The sequence below is a fragment of the Molossus molossus genome, unplaced genomic scaffold (genome assembly GCF_014108415.1).
Source record: "Molossus molossus isolate mMolMol1 unplaced genomic scaffold, mMolMol1.p scaffold_m16_p_19, whole genome shotgun sequence".
NCBI lineage: Eukaryota > Metazoa > Chordata > Mammalia > Chiroptera > Molossidae > Molossus > Molossus molossus.
In genome coordinates, this window is record NW_023425354.1 from 51,793,908 (window position 1) to 51,814,591 (window position 20,684).

Genomic DNA, 20,684 nt, shown 5'->3' on the forward strand with positions numbered 1-20,684 from the left:
TTTTCTTCTCTGTGAAATGGAAATGAGCCGCCAACTCCCCTGCTTCACGGGGTGAGGGAGGACAAACCAGGGGGCAGCGCCCAGCTCCTGGGAGAGGGCCTAGGCTTTGGAAGTTGAGACCAGGACTTAAAACTCAGCTCTGCTTTTCCTGAGAGTCTGGCAAGTTGCTCCACCTCTCTCAGCCCAACTCCCTTCATTACATATGAAGCAGGAGTCCCAGGGGGAATGTTATTGAATGAAGGCGGTCATTTTCTGGTCAGAGTGTATGCAGTGGTGCCACTCGCCTTTCAGGCCATCCCAAAAGCTCCTCCTGAATGCCCACAGCCCAGCAAGTGCTGCGCTCGAGACCCGGTGAAGGGTCCCAGTGAGATGGGACACCACCCCTAGCTGCCAACACGTGAGTTCTTGAGACCGATGTGAGCACTCATTAGTGTTCTAGCAGGGACTTGAATCCTGGCTCACGCCATGGGGCAAGACTGCCAGAGGCCGGGCGTAAAAGGATGGAGGGGATTTACATTTGGGTAACTGTCTCCTGGACAGTAGGAGCATCGGAAGAGGGAGGGGTGGGGACAGATGCCCCACCCTTTGCTGAAAGTCTGTTCTGTACGGGATACTTGCTGTGTGTCATCTCTTGATGTCTCTTATATTCCCACACCAGCCCTGTGAGCCACTCTTACTCCCTCATACAGATACACGTATGTGCATATGTATAGACACACGTGTGTGTGTGTGTGTAAACCCGTCCACACAGAGCAGGTGCAGGTCTGGGCACAGAGCTGGCCTACAGGAGGTAAAATAAGATCATAAGTTTAGACAGGCAGGTTCGAACCAAATGGTAGACAGACAGATTTTAAGGCCGGGATGTGCATTATGCGTCCTTCAATCGGCAACAGGGAGCTCTGAAGATTTCTGAAAGGGGAATTACCCCCTACTTGGCAGTGGTTTTATGGAGGGTCTGTGGGTGAATCAGTGGCTGCAATCAGTCGAGTTCTATTTACAGCTGCAAAGGTGCAAACAGGAGTCTGACAACCTCCCGGAAGGGTCCCCCAGTCGCCAGGGAGACACGTATTCTTTGCCAGCCCCAGTTCCCAAGGTGCTGCCTGTAAGTGAGTGCCCCCACTGCCCGCCAGGGGGAGCTGTTTCAGAGCCCCCATCCCTCTTGTTTCAACAGACAAAGCAATGGAGGTGCAGCAAGGTTTTGGGGGCAGTTGCTTGACTGGAGCTTCCAGCCCAGTCCACGCGCCATGCGGTCGAAGTGGATTATTTTTCTCCCATGGTTCGCTCTTATTTCCATAGCAATATGTAAACACGATGGAAAAAGAAAACTGGACTCTTTGGTCCCTATAGGCCTTTCGTTGTACCTTTCGGGTCCAGACAAAGAACAATGAAAATGTTTAGCTTAACTGACATTTTTCTTAGGCAAGTGTGCAGGGCTGAGAAAAAGGGCAGCCAGAGGGGGAGGGGCTGCAGAGAGCCGGCTGTCCACAGCGGGGGAGGCAGGCAAGGAGCATCCTCCCCTCCACTGTCCCGGCAGGGGCCAGCCTCCCTCCCCTCCCCACGTGCTGCCCCCTCCTGTCCAGGCGCGTGTCCCTGCCACAGACAGGCCTGCCACGGCATCAGCTGATCACCCGGCCCAGCCTCATCTCCAGCTGCAGTGGGAGCCACACGTGTCGGGGCTCGGCAGGGTCCCGTCTCTTCCCTCTGCCCCCAGAGTGGCTCGTCTTGCCCCCGGTGCATTTGGCAGCCAGCTGGTGCTCCACTCACTGTTCTTGTCCAGGCTGTTGGGTGGTGACGCTCCTGACAGATGCAGGAGTGTTGGCCCTTCCCTGGTTCCATGGTGATGCGGGTTTCCCTCAGCTTTGCCTGGAGGGGTGAGTAGAGGAAGGAGGTGAACCAGCCCGCCTGACTCTGGGCCTGAAAACCCGCGGTCCCTGGGTCTCAGGAGCTGACTGTGCGCGTGTCCCCCCACCAGTCAGAGTGGAGACGGCGAAGGTGGGGGTGTCTCCACCGTGGGAACTGGCACCCGCCTCAACTCCCGCCGTGTTGCTCCCTTGGAGATCATTGCTGAACAGTTACCGTCCGCCTCTTCCTTGCAGGAATGCGAGGTCCACGATGCCAGATCTTTCAAACTTTATTTATTTATTTATTTTTAAATCCTCACCCCAGGATATCTTTCCATTTACCTTCAGACAGAGTGGGAGGGAGGGAAGGAGGGAGGGAGGGAGAGAGAGAGAGAGAGAGAGAAACATCGATGTGAGAGAGACACATCGACTGGTTGCCTCCCACACAACCCAAGGAGGGCCAGGGACCAAACCACAACTGAGGTACGTGCCCTTGACCGGAATCGAACCTGAGACTCATTGGCCCATGGGCCGACGCTCTAACCACTGAGCCAAACCAGCCAGGGCCAGATCTTTTAAACTTTAAATAGAAGCTGAATGTCCATATTTTTATTTTAAAATTTATTTTAGATTTCAATAAGTTGGCAACTTATTTTACTTAAAAAAAGACACCAGAAAAACAAAAATCCCCGAGCCAGACCAGTAAACACTAGCCGATTGCATTCGCCTCTGCCTGGACCCTTCACTACTTAAAACCGGGAATGACGCCCTGGAAGGTCTCTCTGAATTTGGGGCGCGGTCCACTATGGAGTGTAAGATGTGGGGTAGAACAGCAAAGTAAACCTTTCTCAGAGCACTAACTCTAGGCCTAGCATGATTCTGAAAATCGGGAGATGAACGTCGGCTTCTCACCACTGTGGCCTTCGGGGCTGAGGACACAGAGTCCCCCGCGTGCCTGGAGTTTCCTCCCTCCTCCCCCACCGCAGCCGCTCACAGCTGCTGCCTCCTCCCCCCGTTCTTGTCCTCCCTCCTCTGTCATTTCTACTCCCCTTCCTGTGCACCTCCTTCATCCTGCTCTTAGGATCCTCCGCACCCTCCCTCCCGGGTGCTTGCCCAAGTGTCAGGGCATTTCTCACTCTCACCAGCCAGCTGCAGTGACGTGACTGCCCTCCTTCAAATCCAGGCCGACCCGTCACGAGCCGCTAGCCCGGTGTCCCAGCGCAGCAGCCAGTGGGTGCCAGACGTCCGCTCAGGGCGCCCCGCAGGGAGCCAAGGGAAAGAGCAGACCAGGGTCAGCACAGAGCCTGGCTCGGACTCCAGAGGGCGTGTAAGCAAGTTCCACAGACAGCTGGGGTTTTAAAAGAAGCAGGTGGTTGTAGAGGGGGCTTAGCAAGGCAGGGTGGGGATGTGGTGTGGGTAGGCTCTGACACCACACTGCGTGTTCAGTCGGTCCAGCCGCTGCCTGAGCCTCAGGTTCCACATCCGGAAAGGGGGTTAATAGTCAAGCCTACTTGCCCTGGCCAGTTTGGCTCAGCGGTTGGAGCGTGGGCCTGCGGACCAGAGAATCCTGGGTTCGGTTCCCACTAGGGGCATGTACCAAAAAAAAAAAAATTGTGCCTACTTGATGCATTTATAATAATTATTAAATTAATTAATATGTGTAAGGCACTTAAAACACTGCAGAGAGTACGCGCTCAATAAATGTTAGTCTTTCTTTTGTAAAAAAATTATTTATTTATTTTTTTGTTACAGATATTTCACCTTTTTTACCCCATTGGCACCCCCTCCCCAACCCACCCCCGCCCCGTCCCCAGCTTAGTTGTCCATGTCCATTGGTCATGCATATATGTATATAAGTTCTGTGGTTTATCTCTTCCCATCTCCCCCACCCCCTCTTCTGAGGGATGTCAGTCTGTGCCCTACTTCCATGTTTCTGGGTCTACCATAATCCTCAGACTGTTATGTTCATTATATTCCGTATATAAGTGAGATCATGTGGTATTTGTCTTTTTCTGCTTGGCTTATTTCACTTAGGATAATACTTTCCAGATCCCTCCATGTCGTCTCAAAGGATGAGAGATCTTTCTTTCTTACAGCTGCGTAGTACTCCATTGTGTATATGTACCACAGCTTTTTTATCCATTCGTTTACTGATGGACACTTGGGCTGTTTCCAGATCTTAGCTATTGTAAATAATGCTGCTATGAACATGGGGGTACATATGATTGGTGTCTCAGGCTTCTTAGGGTATATTCCTAGAAGTGGGATCACTGGGTCAAATGGAAGTTCAATTTTTAATTTTTTGAGGTAACACCATATTGTTTTCCATAGTGGCTGCACCAGTCTGCATTCCCACCAGCAGTGTATTAGAGTCCCCTTTTCTCCACACCCTCGCCAACACTTGTTGTTTGATGATTTGTTGATGGCGGCCATTCTGACAGGTGTGAGGTGATACCTCATTGTTGTTTTAATTTGCATCTTTCTGATGATTAGTGACGATGAGCATTTCTTCATATGTCTCTTGGCCATTTGTATGTCCTGTTTGGAGAGGTGTCTATTCAGCTCCTCTGCCCATTTTTTAATTGGGTTGTCTTCCTTTTGTTGAGTTGTATGAGCACTCTATATAGATTGGAAATTAACCCCTTATCTGATACATCATTGGCAATGATGTTCTCCGATACAGTGGGTTGCCTTTCCATTTTGATGATTGTTTCTTTTGCTGTGCAGAAGCTTTTGAGTTTGATGTAGTCCCATGTGTTCATTTTCTCCTTTCTTTCTGTGGCCTTAGGTGATGTATCAGTGAAAATTCTGCTCCATATGATGTCCGAAATTTTGTTGCCTACATTTTCTTCTAGAATTTTTATGGATTCACGGGTCACATTTAAGTCTTTTATCCATTTTGAGTTTATTTTTGTGTATGGTGTAAGTTGATGGTCTAGTTTCATTTTTTTGCATGTAGCTGTCCAATTTTCCCAACACCATTTATTAAAGAGGCTGTCTTTACTCCACTGTATGCTCTTGCTACCTTTGTCAAATATTAATTGAGCGTATTGCCTTGGGTCCATTTCTGGGTTTTCAGTTCTGTTCCACTGGTCTATATGCCTGTTCTTGTGCCAGTACCAGACTGTTTTGGTTACAGTTGCTTTGTAGTATAACCTGATATCTGGTATTGTGATCCCACCTTTGTCCTTCTTTTTCAAGATTGCTGTGGCTATTCGGGGTATTTTTTGGTTCCATATGAACTTTTGAAGTATTTGTTCTAGTTCTATGAAATATGTCTTTGGTATTTTGATGGGGATTGCATTGAATCTATAGATTGCTTTGGGTAGTATGGACATTTTAATGATGTTAATTCTTCCAATCCATGAACAGGGTATGTGCTTCCACTTTTTTATATTTTCCTCTATGTTTTTTTCCAATGACCTGTAGTTTTCTGCAAATAGGTCCTTTACTTCTTTGGTTAAGTTTATTCCTAGGTATCTTAATTTTTTTGGCGCGATGGTAAATGGGATTGTTTTTTCAGTTTCTCTTTCTGTGAGTTCATCATTGGTGTCCAAGAATGCCGTCGATTTATTGACATTAATTTTGTATCCTGCTACTTTGCCAAATTCATTTATTAAGTCTAGTAAATTTTTGATGGAGTCTTTAGGGTTTTCTATGTATAATATCATGTCATCTGCAAATAATGACAGTTTCACTTCCTCCTTTCCAATTTGGATCCCTTTTATTTTTTCTTCCTGTCTGATTGCTGTGGCTAAGACTTCCAGTACAATGTTAAATAAGAGTGGCGAAAGTGGACATCCCTGTCTTGTTCCTGTTCTTGTTTTTTTTTTTTTTTTTATCCTCACCCGAGGACATTTTTCCATTTTTTGCACAGATAGAGTGGGAGGGAGAGAGAGGAAGAGAGAGAGAGCGGGAAACATCGATGTGGAAGGGACACATCGAGTAGCTGCCACCCGCACGACCAACCAGGGCCGGGGACAAACTGCAACCGAGGTACGTGCCCTTAGTGGGAACCGAACCTGGGTCTCTCCGGACCGCAGGCAGATGCTCTAACCGCTGAGCCAAACTGGCCAGGGCTTGTTCCTGTTCTTAATGGAAATGTTTTTAGTTTCTGTCCATTGAGTTTGATGTTGGCTGTAGGTATTTCATATATGGCCTTTATTATGTCGAGATATGATCCCTCTATTCCCACATTGCTGAGCGTTTTTATCAGAAATGGATGCTGGATTTTGTCAAATGCTTTTTCAGCATCTATTGATATGATCATGTGGTTTTTATTCTTCATCTTATTTATGTGGTGTATCACATTTATTGATTTGCAAATATTGTACCAGCCTTGCATCCCTGGAATGAATAATCCCACTTGGTCATGGTGAATAATTTTTTTGAAGTATTTCTGGATCCGATTTGCTAATATTTTGTTCAGGATTTTGGCGTCTATGTTCATCAGGGCTATTGGCCTGTAGTTTTCTTTCTTCGTAGTGTCTTTTTCTGGTTTAGGAATTAGAATTTTGCTGGCCTCATATAACGTGTTTGGAAGTCTTCTTCTTGAATTTTTTGAAATAGTTTGAGGAGAATGGATGTTAGTTCCTTTTTGAATGTTCAGTAAAACTCCCCTGTGAAGCCATCTGGGCCTGGGCTTTTGTTTGCTGGGAGAGTCTTGATTACCTCTTCAATTTTCTTAGTTGTTATTGGTCTGTTCAAATTTTCTATCTCTTCCCGGTCCAGTTTTGGGAGACTGTGTGTTTCTAGAAATTTGTCCATTTCGCTTAGATTGTCAAATTTGTTGCCATATAGTTGTTCATAGTAGTTGTTAACGATCTTTTGTATTTCCGTGGTGTTGGTTGTTACTTCTCCTCTTTCATTTCTGATTTTGTGTATTTGGGTTCTCTCTCTTTGTTTCTTGGTGAGTCTAGCTAAGGGTCCATCAATCTTGTTTATCTTTTCGAAAAAGCAGCTCTTTGTTTCATTGATCCTTTGAATTGTTTTTTTGGTCTCTATGTCATTTATTTCTGCTCTGATCTTTACTATTTCCTTCCTTCTACTTGCTCTGGGGTTTTCTTTTTGTTTGCTCTCTAGTTCTTTAAGTTGTGAGGTTAGACAGTCAATTAGAAATTTTTCTTGTTTTTTGAGGTAGGCCTGTAGTGCTATGAACTTCCCTCTCAGAACTGCTTTCGCTGCATCCCATAGAGTTTGTGTTGTTGTGTGTTCATTTTCATTGGTTTCCAGGAAGTTTTTAATTTCTTCCTTGATCTACTCGGTGACCCATTCATTGCTTAATAACATGCTATTTACCCTCCATGTGTTGAAATGTCTTTGCATGTTCTTGTTGCAATTGATTTCTAGATTCATGCCATTGTGATCTGAGAAGATGCTTGATATGATTTCAATCTTCTTGAACTTGTAGAGATTTAGTTTGTGTCCTATCATGTGGTCTGTCTTTGAGAATGTCCCATGTGCACTTGAGAAGAATGTGTATTCTGTAGTTTTGGGGTGTAATTCTCTGTAGATATCTATTAAATCCATTTGGTCTAGTGCTTCATTTAGAGTCTCTGTTTCCTTGCTAATTTTTTGCTTAGAGGATCTATCCAGTGCTATCAATGGGGTGTTGAAGTCCCCTGCTATGATTGTATTGTTGTCGATTTCTCCTTGGAATTCCTCCAGAAGATTTTTAATATATTTTGCTGCTCCTATATTGGGTGCATATATGTTTATCAAGGTTATATCTTCCTGTTGGATAGATCCTTTCAATATTATGTAGTGGCCGTCTTTGTCTCTAGTTATGGTCTTCATTTTGAAATCTATTTTATCAGATATGAGAATTGCTACCCCAGCTTTTTTTTGCTTTCCATTTGCTTGGAAAAATTTTTTTCCATCCCTTCACTTTCAATCTATGTGAGTCTTCTGTTGTGAGGTGGGTCTCTTGGAAACAACATATAGATGAGTCATGCTTTCTTATCCAATCAGCTACTCTGTGTCTTTTTATGGGAGCATTCAATCCATTTACGTTTTAGGTGATTATTGATATGTACTTATTTGTTGCCATTTTTGTTTAGTGTGGTTCTATTTTTCTTCCCATTTCTACTGCTAATTACAGCAGTCCTTTTAACATTTCTTGCAGTGCCGGTTTGGTGCTAATGTATTCCCTTAGCCTTTTTTTGTCTGGGAAGCTCTTTATTTGACCTTCTATTTTGAATGATAGCCTTGCTGTGTAGAGTAGTCTTGGATTCAGATTCTTGTTTTTCATGACTTTGATTACTTCATGCCATTCCCTTCTGGCCTGTAGTGTTTCTTGTGAGAAGTCAGCTGAGAGCCTTATGGGGTTTCCTTTGTAGGTAGCCTGTTGCTTATCTCTTGCTGCTTTTAGGATTCTCTTTGTCTTTAATCTGTAGCATTTTAATTACTATGTGTCTTGGTGTGGGTGGGCCTGTTTGGGTTCTTCTTACTTGGGACTCTCTGTGCTTCTTGAACTTGAATGCCTTCTTCCTTCACCAAATTAGGAAAGTTTTCTGTCACTATTTTTTTTAATATATCCTCTATCCCTTGCTCTTTTTCTTCTTCTTCGGGGACTCCTATGATGCGAATATTATTACGTTTCCAGTTGTCCCACAGTTCTCTTAAGCTGTCTTCCTGTTTTTTAATAGTTTTTTCCTTTTGTTTTTCTGATTGGTTGATTTTTTTCTACCCTGTCTTCTAATTTACTGATCCGGTCCTCAGCTTCCTCTACTCTGCTTTTTAAACCTTCCAATGTGTTTTTCCTTTCTGATATGTCATTTTTTATCTCTTCTTGATGGTTTTTAATTTCCAATTGGCTTATTTTCAGTGTCTCTATGTCGTTACTCATGCTGTTCAGCTTCCTGAAGATCATGGCTCTGAATTCTAGCTCTGTTAACATGCCTAATTGCTCCACGTTGATCTCATCTTCGGTGGAGGTCTCTTGCTCTTTCATTTGGCTTCTGTTTCTGTGTTTCACCATTTTGGCTGTCACTGTGGGCTTTGGAGCCTGTCAAGTTTTCCCTTGGGTGTTGGTGTTCTGCTGTTTGTGGCTCCCTCTCCTGTGTTTAGATGAGCGAGGGAGGACCCACGTTAAACACCACTGTCAAGTCTTACTTTTCTGGTTAGAGTTGCTAGCCCAGGAAAGGTACTGTTATCCTCTATCTTTTTGCCTGGAGGCTAGCAGTTGAGGTTACTTGATGAGTTTTGGGTTGTCAGTTGATTGAAAAACTCCCTCAGGTGCTCAGCACAAGGGGCTTTCACGAGGGTGGGGCAGATGCTGGTTGTTAATGAGCCTCAATTAGCACTTCAATGGCCCACAGGGTGGGGTTGGATCTCTGAGCCAGGGGCTGCTGCCTCTCCCCAGAGCCCTGGGAAGGAGCAATATGGCCACCGTCCTGCGTGGCTGCACTCAGCCAAAGCTCTGAGCGCCCTCCCAATCCCGAGTGTCCCCACACAGCTCCAGTCCAGTCTGCCCTCCCTCTGCTGGAGCCCAAGGTGAGTGGCTGTGGCTGTTTCAGCCTCTGTCCCGGCTGCGCTGTGGGGCCGCCTGGGAGTGTGACCCGAGGGCGCCGCTCCCAGCTACGGCTGCTGCTGAGGTGCCGACCGTGGGCTCCCAGCCCCGTCTCGTGCCTTCGCAAGCCTACCGGGATGGAGTCAGTGTCCCTCGTTATATGGTCCTCCAAGCTGCTTTTCTGTTGCTTTTTCCCGTCGATTTGTCTGTGTTATAGTTGTAATTCCTGTTTGGTTCTGGGAGACGGTCTGTGTAGCTTCCGTTCACTCCGCCGCCATTTTTCTCAGTTGATCAATGTTAGTCTTTCTTATGATGATGATGACAATGAGGAGGATAATGGTGGTGGTGGTGGTGGTGATGGTGGAGATGGTGGTGGTGATGGTGGTGGTGATGGTGGTGATGGTGGTGATGGATGGTGGTAATGACCATGATGGTGCTTATGATGACAAGTAATGGTGGTGATATTGGTGATGATGATCGTGGTGTTGATTGTGATGCTGTTGATGATAACAGTGGCTATGATGGTGGTGAAGACGGTTGTGATGGTGTCAATGATGGTTGTGATGGTGTCAATGGTGATGATGAAGATGGTGCTGGTGGTAGTGTTGATTGCATCATTATTACCTGAACACTGTAGTAAATGGCTTGAAAGGAAGTAGAAGTCTGGAACACAACAGGGCAGGCACACAAGGTCTACACTGGTCTCCCCTGTATTCTCTACACCCTTGTTCCTTCTCAACTGGCCCAGCTTCAGCTACCTTACCAATCTTAACAGTTTCCTAAGTGTCATTGGCCCTGATGGATAGCAGACACTGTGAACTTGCTTTCCTTTGAAACAGTCCAACATGAGGTCAGTAATGGGTTCTCCAAGATCAGTTCCCTTTTGCCTCCAGGATTGCATGAAAAAAGCTGAGCCTGGAGTTCCATGATGCTCCCACACTCCCGTCTGAGAACATACCCATAGGAGACATCTCAAGAAGGTGGTCTGACAACAGCCTGGGAAAATCTGAGGTGGTCGCTCTCAAAATCATACGTCCATCCGAGGAGAACATTGCTCTTGACCTCTCCCACAGTCCTCCAGGCTGGCACATGGGTCAGACGCCCCGGCAGCTGTGACCCTTTCTCCCTGCGGCCCTCTCCCGCTGCCTCTCCTCCTCGCCACTCCGTGCCCGCAAAGTGAGCATGCTCCCGTGTCCCAGGTGCGTGTTCATGTCTCTGGCAGAATGGCATATCCATTAGGAAAAAGTGTGGCAATGCCAGGAGCAATTACTCCGCTGTTATAAAGTGTAGAAGCTGTTACAGTACTTACTCCCTTCAGAACGACGCCATCACTGTTGCAGTCAGCTCGCTAGGCCTTGAGCCCCAGGACGTGCACCTCGGGGGCACACTGCACCGCCCAGTACCTCCAGCTCCTTATCCCCCCATGTTCTCAGCCAGGCACCCCTGCCACCTCCCTCCCTTCCATGGCCGGAAGCAGCTAGAAGCAGCAAGTCCGTTAGCGAGGACTCGGGGGCCCACCACAGTGGTGTTTCAAGTGCTCGAGGTGCTGACCCAATGCTGTGGCCTCAGAACCAAGGGAGCCTCTCCCAGAACCCCCTTCATAGAGGAGCCGAGGCCTAGAGAAACACACATCTAGGAAGACTGTAAGGAGCGATGAGTGGGCCGCACTTCCTGGGGGCAGCAGAATCCAAGCTGCCGCTGCAGGGAGAGGCGTGGCGTGAGCCAAACAGGATTTCGCTGACACGTGGCCTTTGGGGGCAAGGGCTGGAGAAGGGAATGACCACAGGGGGCCACGGGATGGGCCACGTCCGTAGAATGAAAAGGGCACGGTAGAAGGGTGTGGGGACATAGCCGAGGCGGTTCCTGCTGCAGAGCCAGCTGGTAGCCTCATACAAACACGTCACCTGCAGAGAGTGACCATGACTTCAGCACTTCGTGGGCGCGTGGGATGCAGGGCCCTCGCCTGGGCGGGAGGCCACGGGCGGCCCCCTTCGTCATCAGCGATGTCTAGTCTTCGAAGGAAAGATGCTACTTTTAAGTCCCCATGGCCAGACAAGCACACACGGCTGGTACAAATAACAGGACTGACCCCTGAAATCAGAGCTGGTCTGCGGTCCAGAGGAGTAAGAACCTGTTCACGTGTATGAAATACAAGGCAGAAAGTAAGTCCCAGTCTAGAGGTGGAGTTAAAGAGGCTGGAAAGACAGTGAACCCATCTCACTGAGGGGCAGTGGTGGGTCATGAAGCTGGTGTGAGGCAATGTGGTCCAGTGGCAAGGACACTTAGTTGGCCACCAGATGTCCTGAGAGTGGACAGTAAGGATGTCATCCAGCTCCATGCTCCTCAGGCTGGGGCCCAGCAGTGTCAGCATGCCCTGGGAACCTGTCGAAAACGCGTGCATTCCCTCAACGCCACCCCAGACCTGCTGGAATAGATCACATCTTCCCAAGGTCGCGGGGGCTCGTGAGCACAGAGGCCGGGTCCCTGCTGCTCTGGCACAGCGACTGCGACCCGGGTGCACGGGAGAGCGGCCTGGGCAAGTCTGAGAACAGTCATCCACACATGCGGTCCCCTGGTCTGGGGCAGGACCTGGGCGTCCAGTTTTATTTAATATAACTTTCCACGTGGTTCTCACGTTCAGCCAACTTTGAGAACCTGAGCTGAGAGGGAGACTGTCGAGGAAGAAACACATCTTGGGGACTGTGGAGCTTGGGGTCCCATCCAGCCCACAGGAGGGAGCCTGGCCGGTCCAGGTCAGTGGGCTGCAGGGACAGGTCTTCCCATGGCAGGCAGCGGGGGCTGGAGGGCTCCGGTGCACCTGAGAGGGGGGGGGTCAGCCTGCAGCTCCCAATGGGGACCCCTGAGCAGGAGTGGGTATGAGTAGAAATCCAGGAATTGACTAGATTACAGTGGTTCTTGAACTTTCGCTTGGCCCAGCGTCACCTGGAGGGCTTGTTAAAACGCGCCTTGTTGGAGGTCACCCCCCGAATTTCCGATCTGGTCAATCTGTGGTGGGGCCAAGAATGTGCACGGGAGTTTGGTTGCACCCAGGGACACCAGCCGTGGATGGTGCTCATGTGACACACATCTCGGCCTCAGTCTCCTTGTTGGTAAACCTTTGGGCCCTGCCCACGAGACGCCAGCAGCACCCCGCCCCCCACCAGCTGTGACAACAAAAACATCTCGAGACTTGGCCAAATGTTTCCTCGGGAGGGCAGATGCAAAATCCCCCCAAGTTGAGAACACTGGTTTCTCTGTAGCTTTCGATCTTTGTTTTGTTTAATGGGTGTCCAAAGCACCTTTTCCTTTTTAACCTTGAGGACTCTTATGCCTCTACATTATAACCAACATGACTGTGCTCAGAGCAAAACAGTTCCTCTGAAAATGTATATACAGGGGTGGGCAGACATAGCTTTGCGGTTGTTTCCATGGAAAAAGATATGCAGGTAATGATCATTACAGTGGCTTTATTAGCTCTGTGTTCTGGGTATTCACAACTGTAGGCCTGCTTCTGCCCGCCCTGGGTTTGATGGAGCGGGGCTCCTCCTGGTGGGGGGCACCTGGGGCAGTGGCGGAAGGTATGTACTTTGGCACGAGCTTGCCAGGTGTTCAACCCAGGTGGCCCCACTTACCCACTGTTAGACATCTGGCACATGTGTTTTTATTCTGAACACATTTTAAAATTATAGAAAAGTTGCAAAAATAGTACAGAGTTCCGCATATCCCTCCCTCCCCTATGGCAACATCTTATATACTATAATACAGTTTCTTAACGGCCTCCTGCCTCAGTTTCCTCATCTATAAAACTAGGACCCATCCATCTCGTACAGTTCTTTTTTTTATCCTCACCCGAGGATATTTTTCCCTTTTTTTGTACAGATAGAGTGGGAGGGAGAGAGAGGAAGGGAGAGAGAGAGGGAAACATCGATGTGAATGGACACATCGAGTGGCTGCCACCCGCACGACCAACCAGGGCCGGGGACAAACTGCAACCGAAGTATGTGCCCTTAGCGGGAACCGAACCCGGGTCTCTCCGGACCGCAGGCCGACGCTCTAACCGCTGAGCCAAACTGGCCAGGGCTCGTACAGTTCTTAAGAGGACTGAGTGGGATAATCCCAGTAAAATACTCAGAATAGTACCTGATACGTAGCAAGTACTCAGTAAATGTCAATTATCACTTTGTTGTTATTCCCTGTGGCTTTAAACTCTCCAAAAAATACGAATGTTTCGTGGAAAAACAGACCCCAGGAGTAAGGTTTAATTTGCAGCCTGATATTTCAGTCTATGCCTACCTGTGCGTGCCCCCCCACCTGGCTGAGCTTGAGGTTTGGTCCATACAACCCCCGTCCAGGGGCTTGTTCCGGGGACCCCAGCTGCTGTGAGTGAGGAAATGCCAGCAGAACCGTCCTGTCCTACGGAAGCTGGTAACAGGACCCGGTATTAGCACCAATGCTTCCACGTTAGCTGCATCCTCGAGTCTGTTCACACAGACTTTACCCAAAGCACAGGTGCCCCGATTCTGCGGTGCACCGTCCATCCGTCCATCCGTGCTGAGCATCAGGTTTCCGGGCCTCGGTGTGGCCCGAGGGAATGCTGGATCAGAGGGAACAGCAATAAGGTCTTGGGCTCTGGCTCTTGCCTCCAGCCAGAGGTATCAGAGCCCTTTGTGAATGGTAATTAAGCTCACCTCCCCACTCCATAGGAGGAGAGTGCTCAGTATATTTTGTCAATGGGGAGGACTGGTGCCTATGGAGAGAACCCGGCCTCTAGCCCTCACCTAGTTTGCAGGGTGAGAGGCTGTGGCAGGGCTGTGCTGGGTGCTGGAGGGCCTGTCTCAAAGCAATTACTGAGCTTAACTGCATTCGGTCATCAGACTTCACTTGGGGAAAGGAACTGAATGCTAATTGCAGAGCTGCCATGCATCCCGCAAACGCTGCCGGTCCCAGACGAGAGAGCCTCGCCCACCGTGCATGCTCCCGCGCTTGCTCGCTCTCTTCCCCACACACCTCCAGCCCAAGCTTGGGGCTCATTCAGATCACCTTGCTTGGACCCCAGCTCCCAGGTGTTGCTTAAGAAACCCTGAGAGGCGAGGACCACTCCGATACCCAGGGCCTGGACAAGCAAGTGTCGCTTTGCCTTCCCTCCTGTTGCTGATCGCTTTTGCGTAAGTCTTTTCAAAGCACCAGGCATCAAAAGAAAGGGGTGAATTCCAGTTCTGTCTCCCCTCACTGCGAGTGTGGAGATGTGACCAGAGATCAAGCTTCAGCCTAAAGCCCCTGTTCCTCCAGACCCCAACTAAGAAAACGCCCAATCTCTATAGAAAGGCACCCGTACCACTTGGGGATTTGGCTCCAGCCTACTTTGCCACGGTGGCTCTTTCTTCCCCTCCCTGTACAGGACGGCCCTCCAACAGGAGTCGCCTTGCCTTAACACAGTCTGTTCTGGGGACGTAGGCTGGCGAGAGGCTGTGAGGGGTTAGACCAAGGAGAGGACCACAGCTGTGATGAAAAGCAATAAAAAGCAATCAACAACATGTCCACTGCTGTGTTTAAGCGCTTTCTATATGCTAAACTCTTTTTTTTTTTGTATCCTCACCCAAGGACATTTTTCCATTTTTTGTTCAGATAGAGTGGGAGGGAGAGAGAAACATCGACGTGAAAGGGACACAAGTGGCTGCTACCCGCATGACCAACCAAGGCTGGGGACAAACTGTAACCGAGGTACGTGCCCTTAGCGGGAACCGAACCCGGGTCTCTCTGGACCGCAGGCTGACGCTCTAACCGCTGAGCCAAGCCGGCCAGGGCTATATGCTAAACTCTTTAGGACACTATTGACTTAGTCCTTAGAAGCAGCCCAGGAGGCAGGGACCGCCATTCTGTCCATTGCACAGCGGCGAAGGGCCCAGGCTCCGGAATTCTCTGGCCTGATTCACATCCAGATGTCAGCACGTAGTTGCTGTGTAAAGCTGGGCAAACGGCTCCACCCCTCCGTGCTGCCGTTTCATCACAGAGAAAGGGGGTGCTGGTGTGACGTGCCCCCCTAGAAGGACTGTGGTGAGGATCAAATGCGAGTGTCCTGTGTGTGGGCAGCACTCACACCGTGTGCCTGCAGAGGGGACCGGCAGGCACTATGTTGTATGTGTGGATGTGCAGCCAGAGTTCTTCTAGACGCCCATCCAGTGCCCGCCCATCCGGGTTGCAGCCCTGGCCGGTTTGGCTCAGCGGTTAGAGCGTCGGCCTGCGGTCCGGAGAGACCCAGGTTCGGTTCCCGCTAAGGGCATGTACCTCGGTTGCAGTTTGTCCCCGGCCCTGGTTGGTCATGCGGGTGGCAGCCACTCGATGTGCCCCTTTCACGTCGATGTTTCTCTCTCTCTCTCTTCCTCTCTCTCCCTCCCACTCTATCTGAACAAAATATAGAAAAATGTCCTCGGGTGAAGATTAAAAAAATGAAATAAAAAAATAAAGGCCCGGGTTGCAGGCAGCGTGCCTGTCCTTCAGGGAAGGAGCCCCCAAGCAAGTGTCTGAGTTGCGGGTGTGTTCCCAGCTTTCGCTTCCACCCCGATCTGAACCCAACGGACGCATTTTTCCACTGGCTTGTTCACCAGGTGAAAAGCATTCAAGATGCCATTCGAGAGAAGAAGGAGAAATTCAGCTTCCTTGGGGAGGAGATTAGCCTGAATCCTTCTGTGGGCATCTTCATCACCATGAACCCCGGCTACGCCGGCCGCACAGAGCTGCCCGAGAATCTCAAGGCGCTGCTCAGGTGAGCGGCCTGCCCGCGTGCGGCCCAGGACACGGCCGCCCTCGTGTCTGTCTGCCCGAAAGGTGTGCCCTGCATGTTAGAAGTAATTGGCAATATAGAGAAAAGTCGGTTTTTAAAAACCACCAGGAAAATGATTTCTTTGCTTCTGTTCTGTGTTTCTTTATACGCATGTTTTAAAGTCATGTATCTGTAGATTACGCTTGCCATCTACGCACAGTTTTATATTGTTTTTCTTTTTCATTTCGTAGTCCATTATCATATCATAAATAGTTTCTTCTGTTAGATATCCTTAATAAATCCATTTCATGACTGCATTTTATTCTGTGAGGTACATGGGCCACAATGAAATTAACTAGTCCCTATAGTTAAATATTAAGACTGTTGCCAGCATTTAAAATAAGTTTATGCATAATGTTGTAATACACATCTTTGTAAATGTCTGTTTTTTCTGTATGTATGATTATTTTCTTTGGCTAGCTTCCCAGAAGCGGAATCACTGAGTTAACAGGGAGGAACATCTTTAAGGCTTTTGATACACGTTGCCAAATTGCTTTCTAAAAAGAGAACTGCCAAACTACATTCTCAGTAGCAATGCGGGAGAACATTCCTTTTATTTTACCTTTGCCAGCGGTGGATATTGCCATGTTTTAAAATCTTCTGTGTTTTTGTTTTTGCTTTCTTTTTATAATTTTTTTTCTTTATTGATTTGAAAGGGAGAGAGAGAGAGAAACATCGATGAGAGAGAACATCGATTGGCCGCCTCCTGCACGCCCCCCACTGGGGATCAGGCCCACAACCTGGGCATGTGTCCTAACCGGGAATGGAGCCTGTGACCTTCTTGGTGCATGGGTCAGTGCTCAACCACTGAGCCACACCGGTCGGACAAATCTTCTGTGTTTTGATAAGAAAACACAAATGCATTTCCTAGCAGGACCTGGAATCTCCATTCTTTTTTCAGAGAAGAGAAGTCAGCCCAACAAAGAGGAAACTGGGAGAGGCTTTTGGCCTTCAGTGCCCACCTACTGAACTGTCTGTGAGAGGGGCCATGGGCCACCACGGAGCTGTCCATCCCGTCTCTGGGCTGAGAGACTCGGTGCTCTCTGGGGACGTGAAGGCCACGGCCCTGGAAAGCTCCCCGTGCGCCCCAGTCCCTCACGTTTGAACTGCTCCGGTGGTGACAGGTCCATGTGGGCACCTCCTCCCTCAGGCAGGTCCCTGCTCCAACCGAAAGCTTGTTGGTATTTCAACAGGCTAATGTGTTTATACAAAGTACTTATTAAATAAGCCTTGTATTGCAAATAATGGAGGCGGGTTATCATCTTGATAAGAATTATTCCTTTTATTTTTTTTCCCCCTGAATTTAAACAATGTAAATCCATAGAAAATTTGAGCGGGGGGTGGTGGAAAAATATTTGTAAAAGGAATAAATACAAACATATACTTTTACATTTAATTCTCACAAAAGCCCTATGAGGTGGATACTGTTAGTATCCCCCTTGTACAGTAAGATAAAAGATGGATTCAGCAAAGTGCTCAGGGAAGTAACCCTAGTTAACTAGGGTTAGCTGAAAACTCAACTAGTAAGAGGCAGAACGGGAGTTTGAACCCAGGCCATCTGACACTCTGCTCCTCCCATCCCGAGAGTCCCATCATCCAGAGTTGGTATGGCCACTTGCATGCTTCCTTGCAGTGTTTTGTGGGTAGAGTATTTCTTTTTCAGGCTTGAGATCAGACCTGTGTAGGTGAGTATCCTGCCTTCATTAGGTAATGCCTCACATGTCATTAAATAGTTTCTCTTGCTCAGCATTACCATGGCCACGTTGCATTCCATCGTGTGGATGCACAGTCAACCTTTTTACATGTTGAAAAATAACTTTGAGTTTCTAAGTTTGGTTGCTCCTTTGACTTTGCAATGTAAAATAATTTAAAAGAAAAATGCATTGAACAAAGTTTTTTTGAAAATTTTGTATCAGTGTAGGAAACATGCAATTAAAGAATGTAACAAACTTAGGGTCCTGTTACATACCTAATAAATTAATTTAAAAATAAGTAATTTTAAAATAAAATGTTCCTAGAACCAAAGCGGGAAAAATCAAAGTAAATTCTCCTATGTAGACAAAAATCCCCTTCTGTATTCTCGTATATCCCATTTTGTGACAAGGTGTGGCTAATAAGTACTTACTTTAACCCTCACCATTAAACATTTATATCTGTGTGCAAGTGAGTACAAAATAAGCCCTGAATGTGTAGGCTTGGGTTCAGAACGAGAAATAGATTCTCCGTGTCTTGTAGACACCAAGGGAGACTCAGTTCCTCACCCTCAGCCCCTAATCTGGTCTACGCCACTGTGCCTCGTGTAAGGCACACTGGACCCAAGTTACAAGACTTGAGTTGTAGCCCGACTCTGCCCCGTCTGCTAAATTCATTCATCAACTTGGGAAAGAGAGTTCACTCCCTTTATCCTTAGTGAACTCAACTTTAAATTGAGTCCTAGGCGAGATCATTGCTGAGGCAAAGTCTTTGCGCTCACAGATGCCTGTCTGTGATCCCAGCCCGGGTCCCCTGTCTTACCAGCTCCCCTGCGACTGTGCAGTTTGGAAGTCTCTCGACCCTTTGTCTCCCTGTGCACAGGCCCTGCGCCATGGTCGTTCCAGACTTCGAGCTGATCTGCGAAATCATGCTGATGGCAGAAGGATTCATTGAAGCCCGGTCACTGGCCAGAAAGTTCATCACCCTTTACCAGTTGTGCAAAGAGCTTCTCTCCAAACAGGTACACCCCTAGTTAACCTGGAAAATCAATCATGCGTGATTGCCTTGGCGCTGGACAGAATCCAAGGCCGATGTATTAGGGAAGCATGTTAGAGCCTTCCCCTAGCGGCGCTGTGCCATAAGCAGATTAAAAGTTCTGCACGCTTCTGTAATTAAGATCCATGTCCATTTCCTTAGCCCAGCATTTTAAAAATTGACCACAGAACTCCCACTTTTCATGGACTGTGTAGCAACACCTCATAGATTACCAGTGTCCCATGAGGCACTGCAGCAGCTGAGGAAATCCTCACATGGAGAGAGGTTAGGAAGAGTGAGGCATTAAGGAGCCCCATGCTTCTCATTGCTTGTTGGCCTTAAATGTGGCTTCTGGCCCTGGCTGGTTTGGTCCAGTTGGTTGAGCATTGTCCTGTGCACCAAAGGTCACTGGTTCAATTTTGTGGTCAGGACACATGCCTGGTGGCAGGTTTAATCCCCAGTAGGGGTGTGTACATGAGGCAACTGATGTTTCTTTCTCACGTCTCTCTCTCTCTCTTTTTCAAATCAATAAAAACATATTTAAATGTGGTTTTTGCCTAGGGCAGATCCCCTTACAGAAATAACACCTCAAAACCTGACCAAGAACCTCCAAAGTTAGAGCCTTGTCTAGCGAATTTCTTGGTGGCCATCAAGCGTCCCTGGGCTGTTCCCAATGAGGTTCACTGCCTTTGGGGTTCTCTTACTTGGATCACCTTTGTTGTCAAAACACAGGCTCTCTCAGCCCTGTGATGTCTAAGATGGATTTTTTTATAAAAGAACTGTCCTTATTTTCTCACATTTCCCAGGCCACTTGTTCCTTACATCCTCTCTGTAGGTTCTCTACCACCATTGACTTCCAGTGACTTACTATCATGACTCCATCCCAAACCTCTCTTGAGCTCTGAACCTGTGTGTTCAGTGGTCTATACCACCCCTCCCCCGAGTGTCTAAAGCGCACCTCCAGCTCAGTATCTAAAGCTGATCTTTCTACCAGCCTGCACCCCAAGCCTACTTCTTGCGTTTCTTCCTTCAGTGGCCACCATACCCACTTGCTAATTCAGGAACCTTGGGCGTTATCTCGATCCTTCCCTCCACCTCAGCCCTGTGTCTAATCATGCCTGCTTGGTTGCTCGTTCCACCCACTGGACATCTCTCAAACTCTCAGACTTGAGTTCCAACCACACGTCTCTTGCTTACACTCTTAGAAACTCCTTGCTACTAGTTTCTCCACCTTACTGTAGTCCCTCAAATTCATTCTTTAGCCATGAGCTAGAGCGATCACTTAAAAATGCTCCTCAATGTTCTTAGAATAAAGATCAATATACTTATCACTCTCCACAGGAGACTCATACAGAGCTGTCTCCTGCCTGCTTTCACAAAGAACTTGGTGGCAGTACCTCGGCTGAAGATCAGACTGCCCCGAAGAAATAATAGTGAAGATTTGAGGGAGTGGATTCAGTCAAGCACAGATGAGAAAGAAGCACAGTCAAGGCCAGAAGGAATTGGATATCCACAGGCTCAGGGGAGGGAAGAAAATCAATTTCAAGTGTAGCCACCATGTATATTGCCTTCATGGCACCCTGAACCGTCTTTTATAGCACATATCAGAGCTCTAATTAAATAGCAATCTGCTATGAAGCAAGTGGCAGAGCTGGGATTTGAACCTAGGTCGGTCTCGGTTCAGAGTCTGTGATCCAAGCTGCACACTCCACCACTTCCCCCACCATCCAGCTCTGAGATGTGATGTCAGCAGGAAGGTCCACTCTCCCACGAAATCTGCTATCAG

At 48.1% G+C, this 20,684-nt stretch overlaps 1 protein-coding gene across 2 annotated transcripts in view; it reads left to right on the top strand.

Moving 5' to 3' along the window:
* The window catches only part of DNAH9 (dynein axonemal heavy chain 9), a 354,158-nt gene that overhangs the window by 114,213 nt on the left and 219,261 nt on the right, over positions 1-20,684 (top strand). For both annotated transcript variants that reach the window (XM_036268293.1, XM_036268294.1), the window contains exons 29-30: positions 15,957-16,114; positions 18,746-18,884. In XM_036268293.1, the coding sequence (XP_036124186.1) occupies positions 15,957-16,114; positions 18,746-18,884 (297 nt within the window). The remainder of the gene's footprint in view (positions 1-15,956; positions 16,115-18,745; positions 18,885-20,684) is intronic.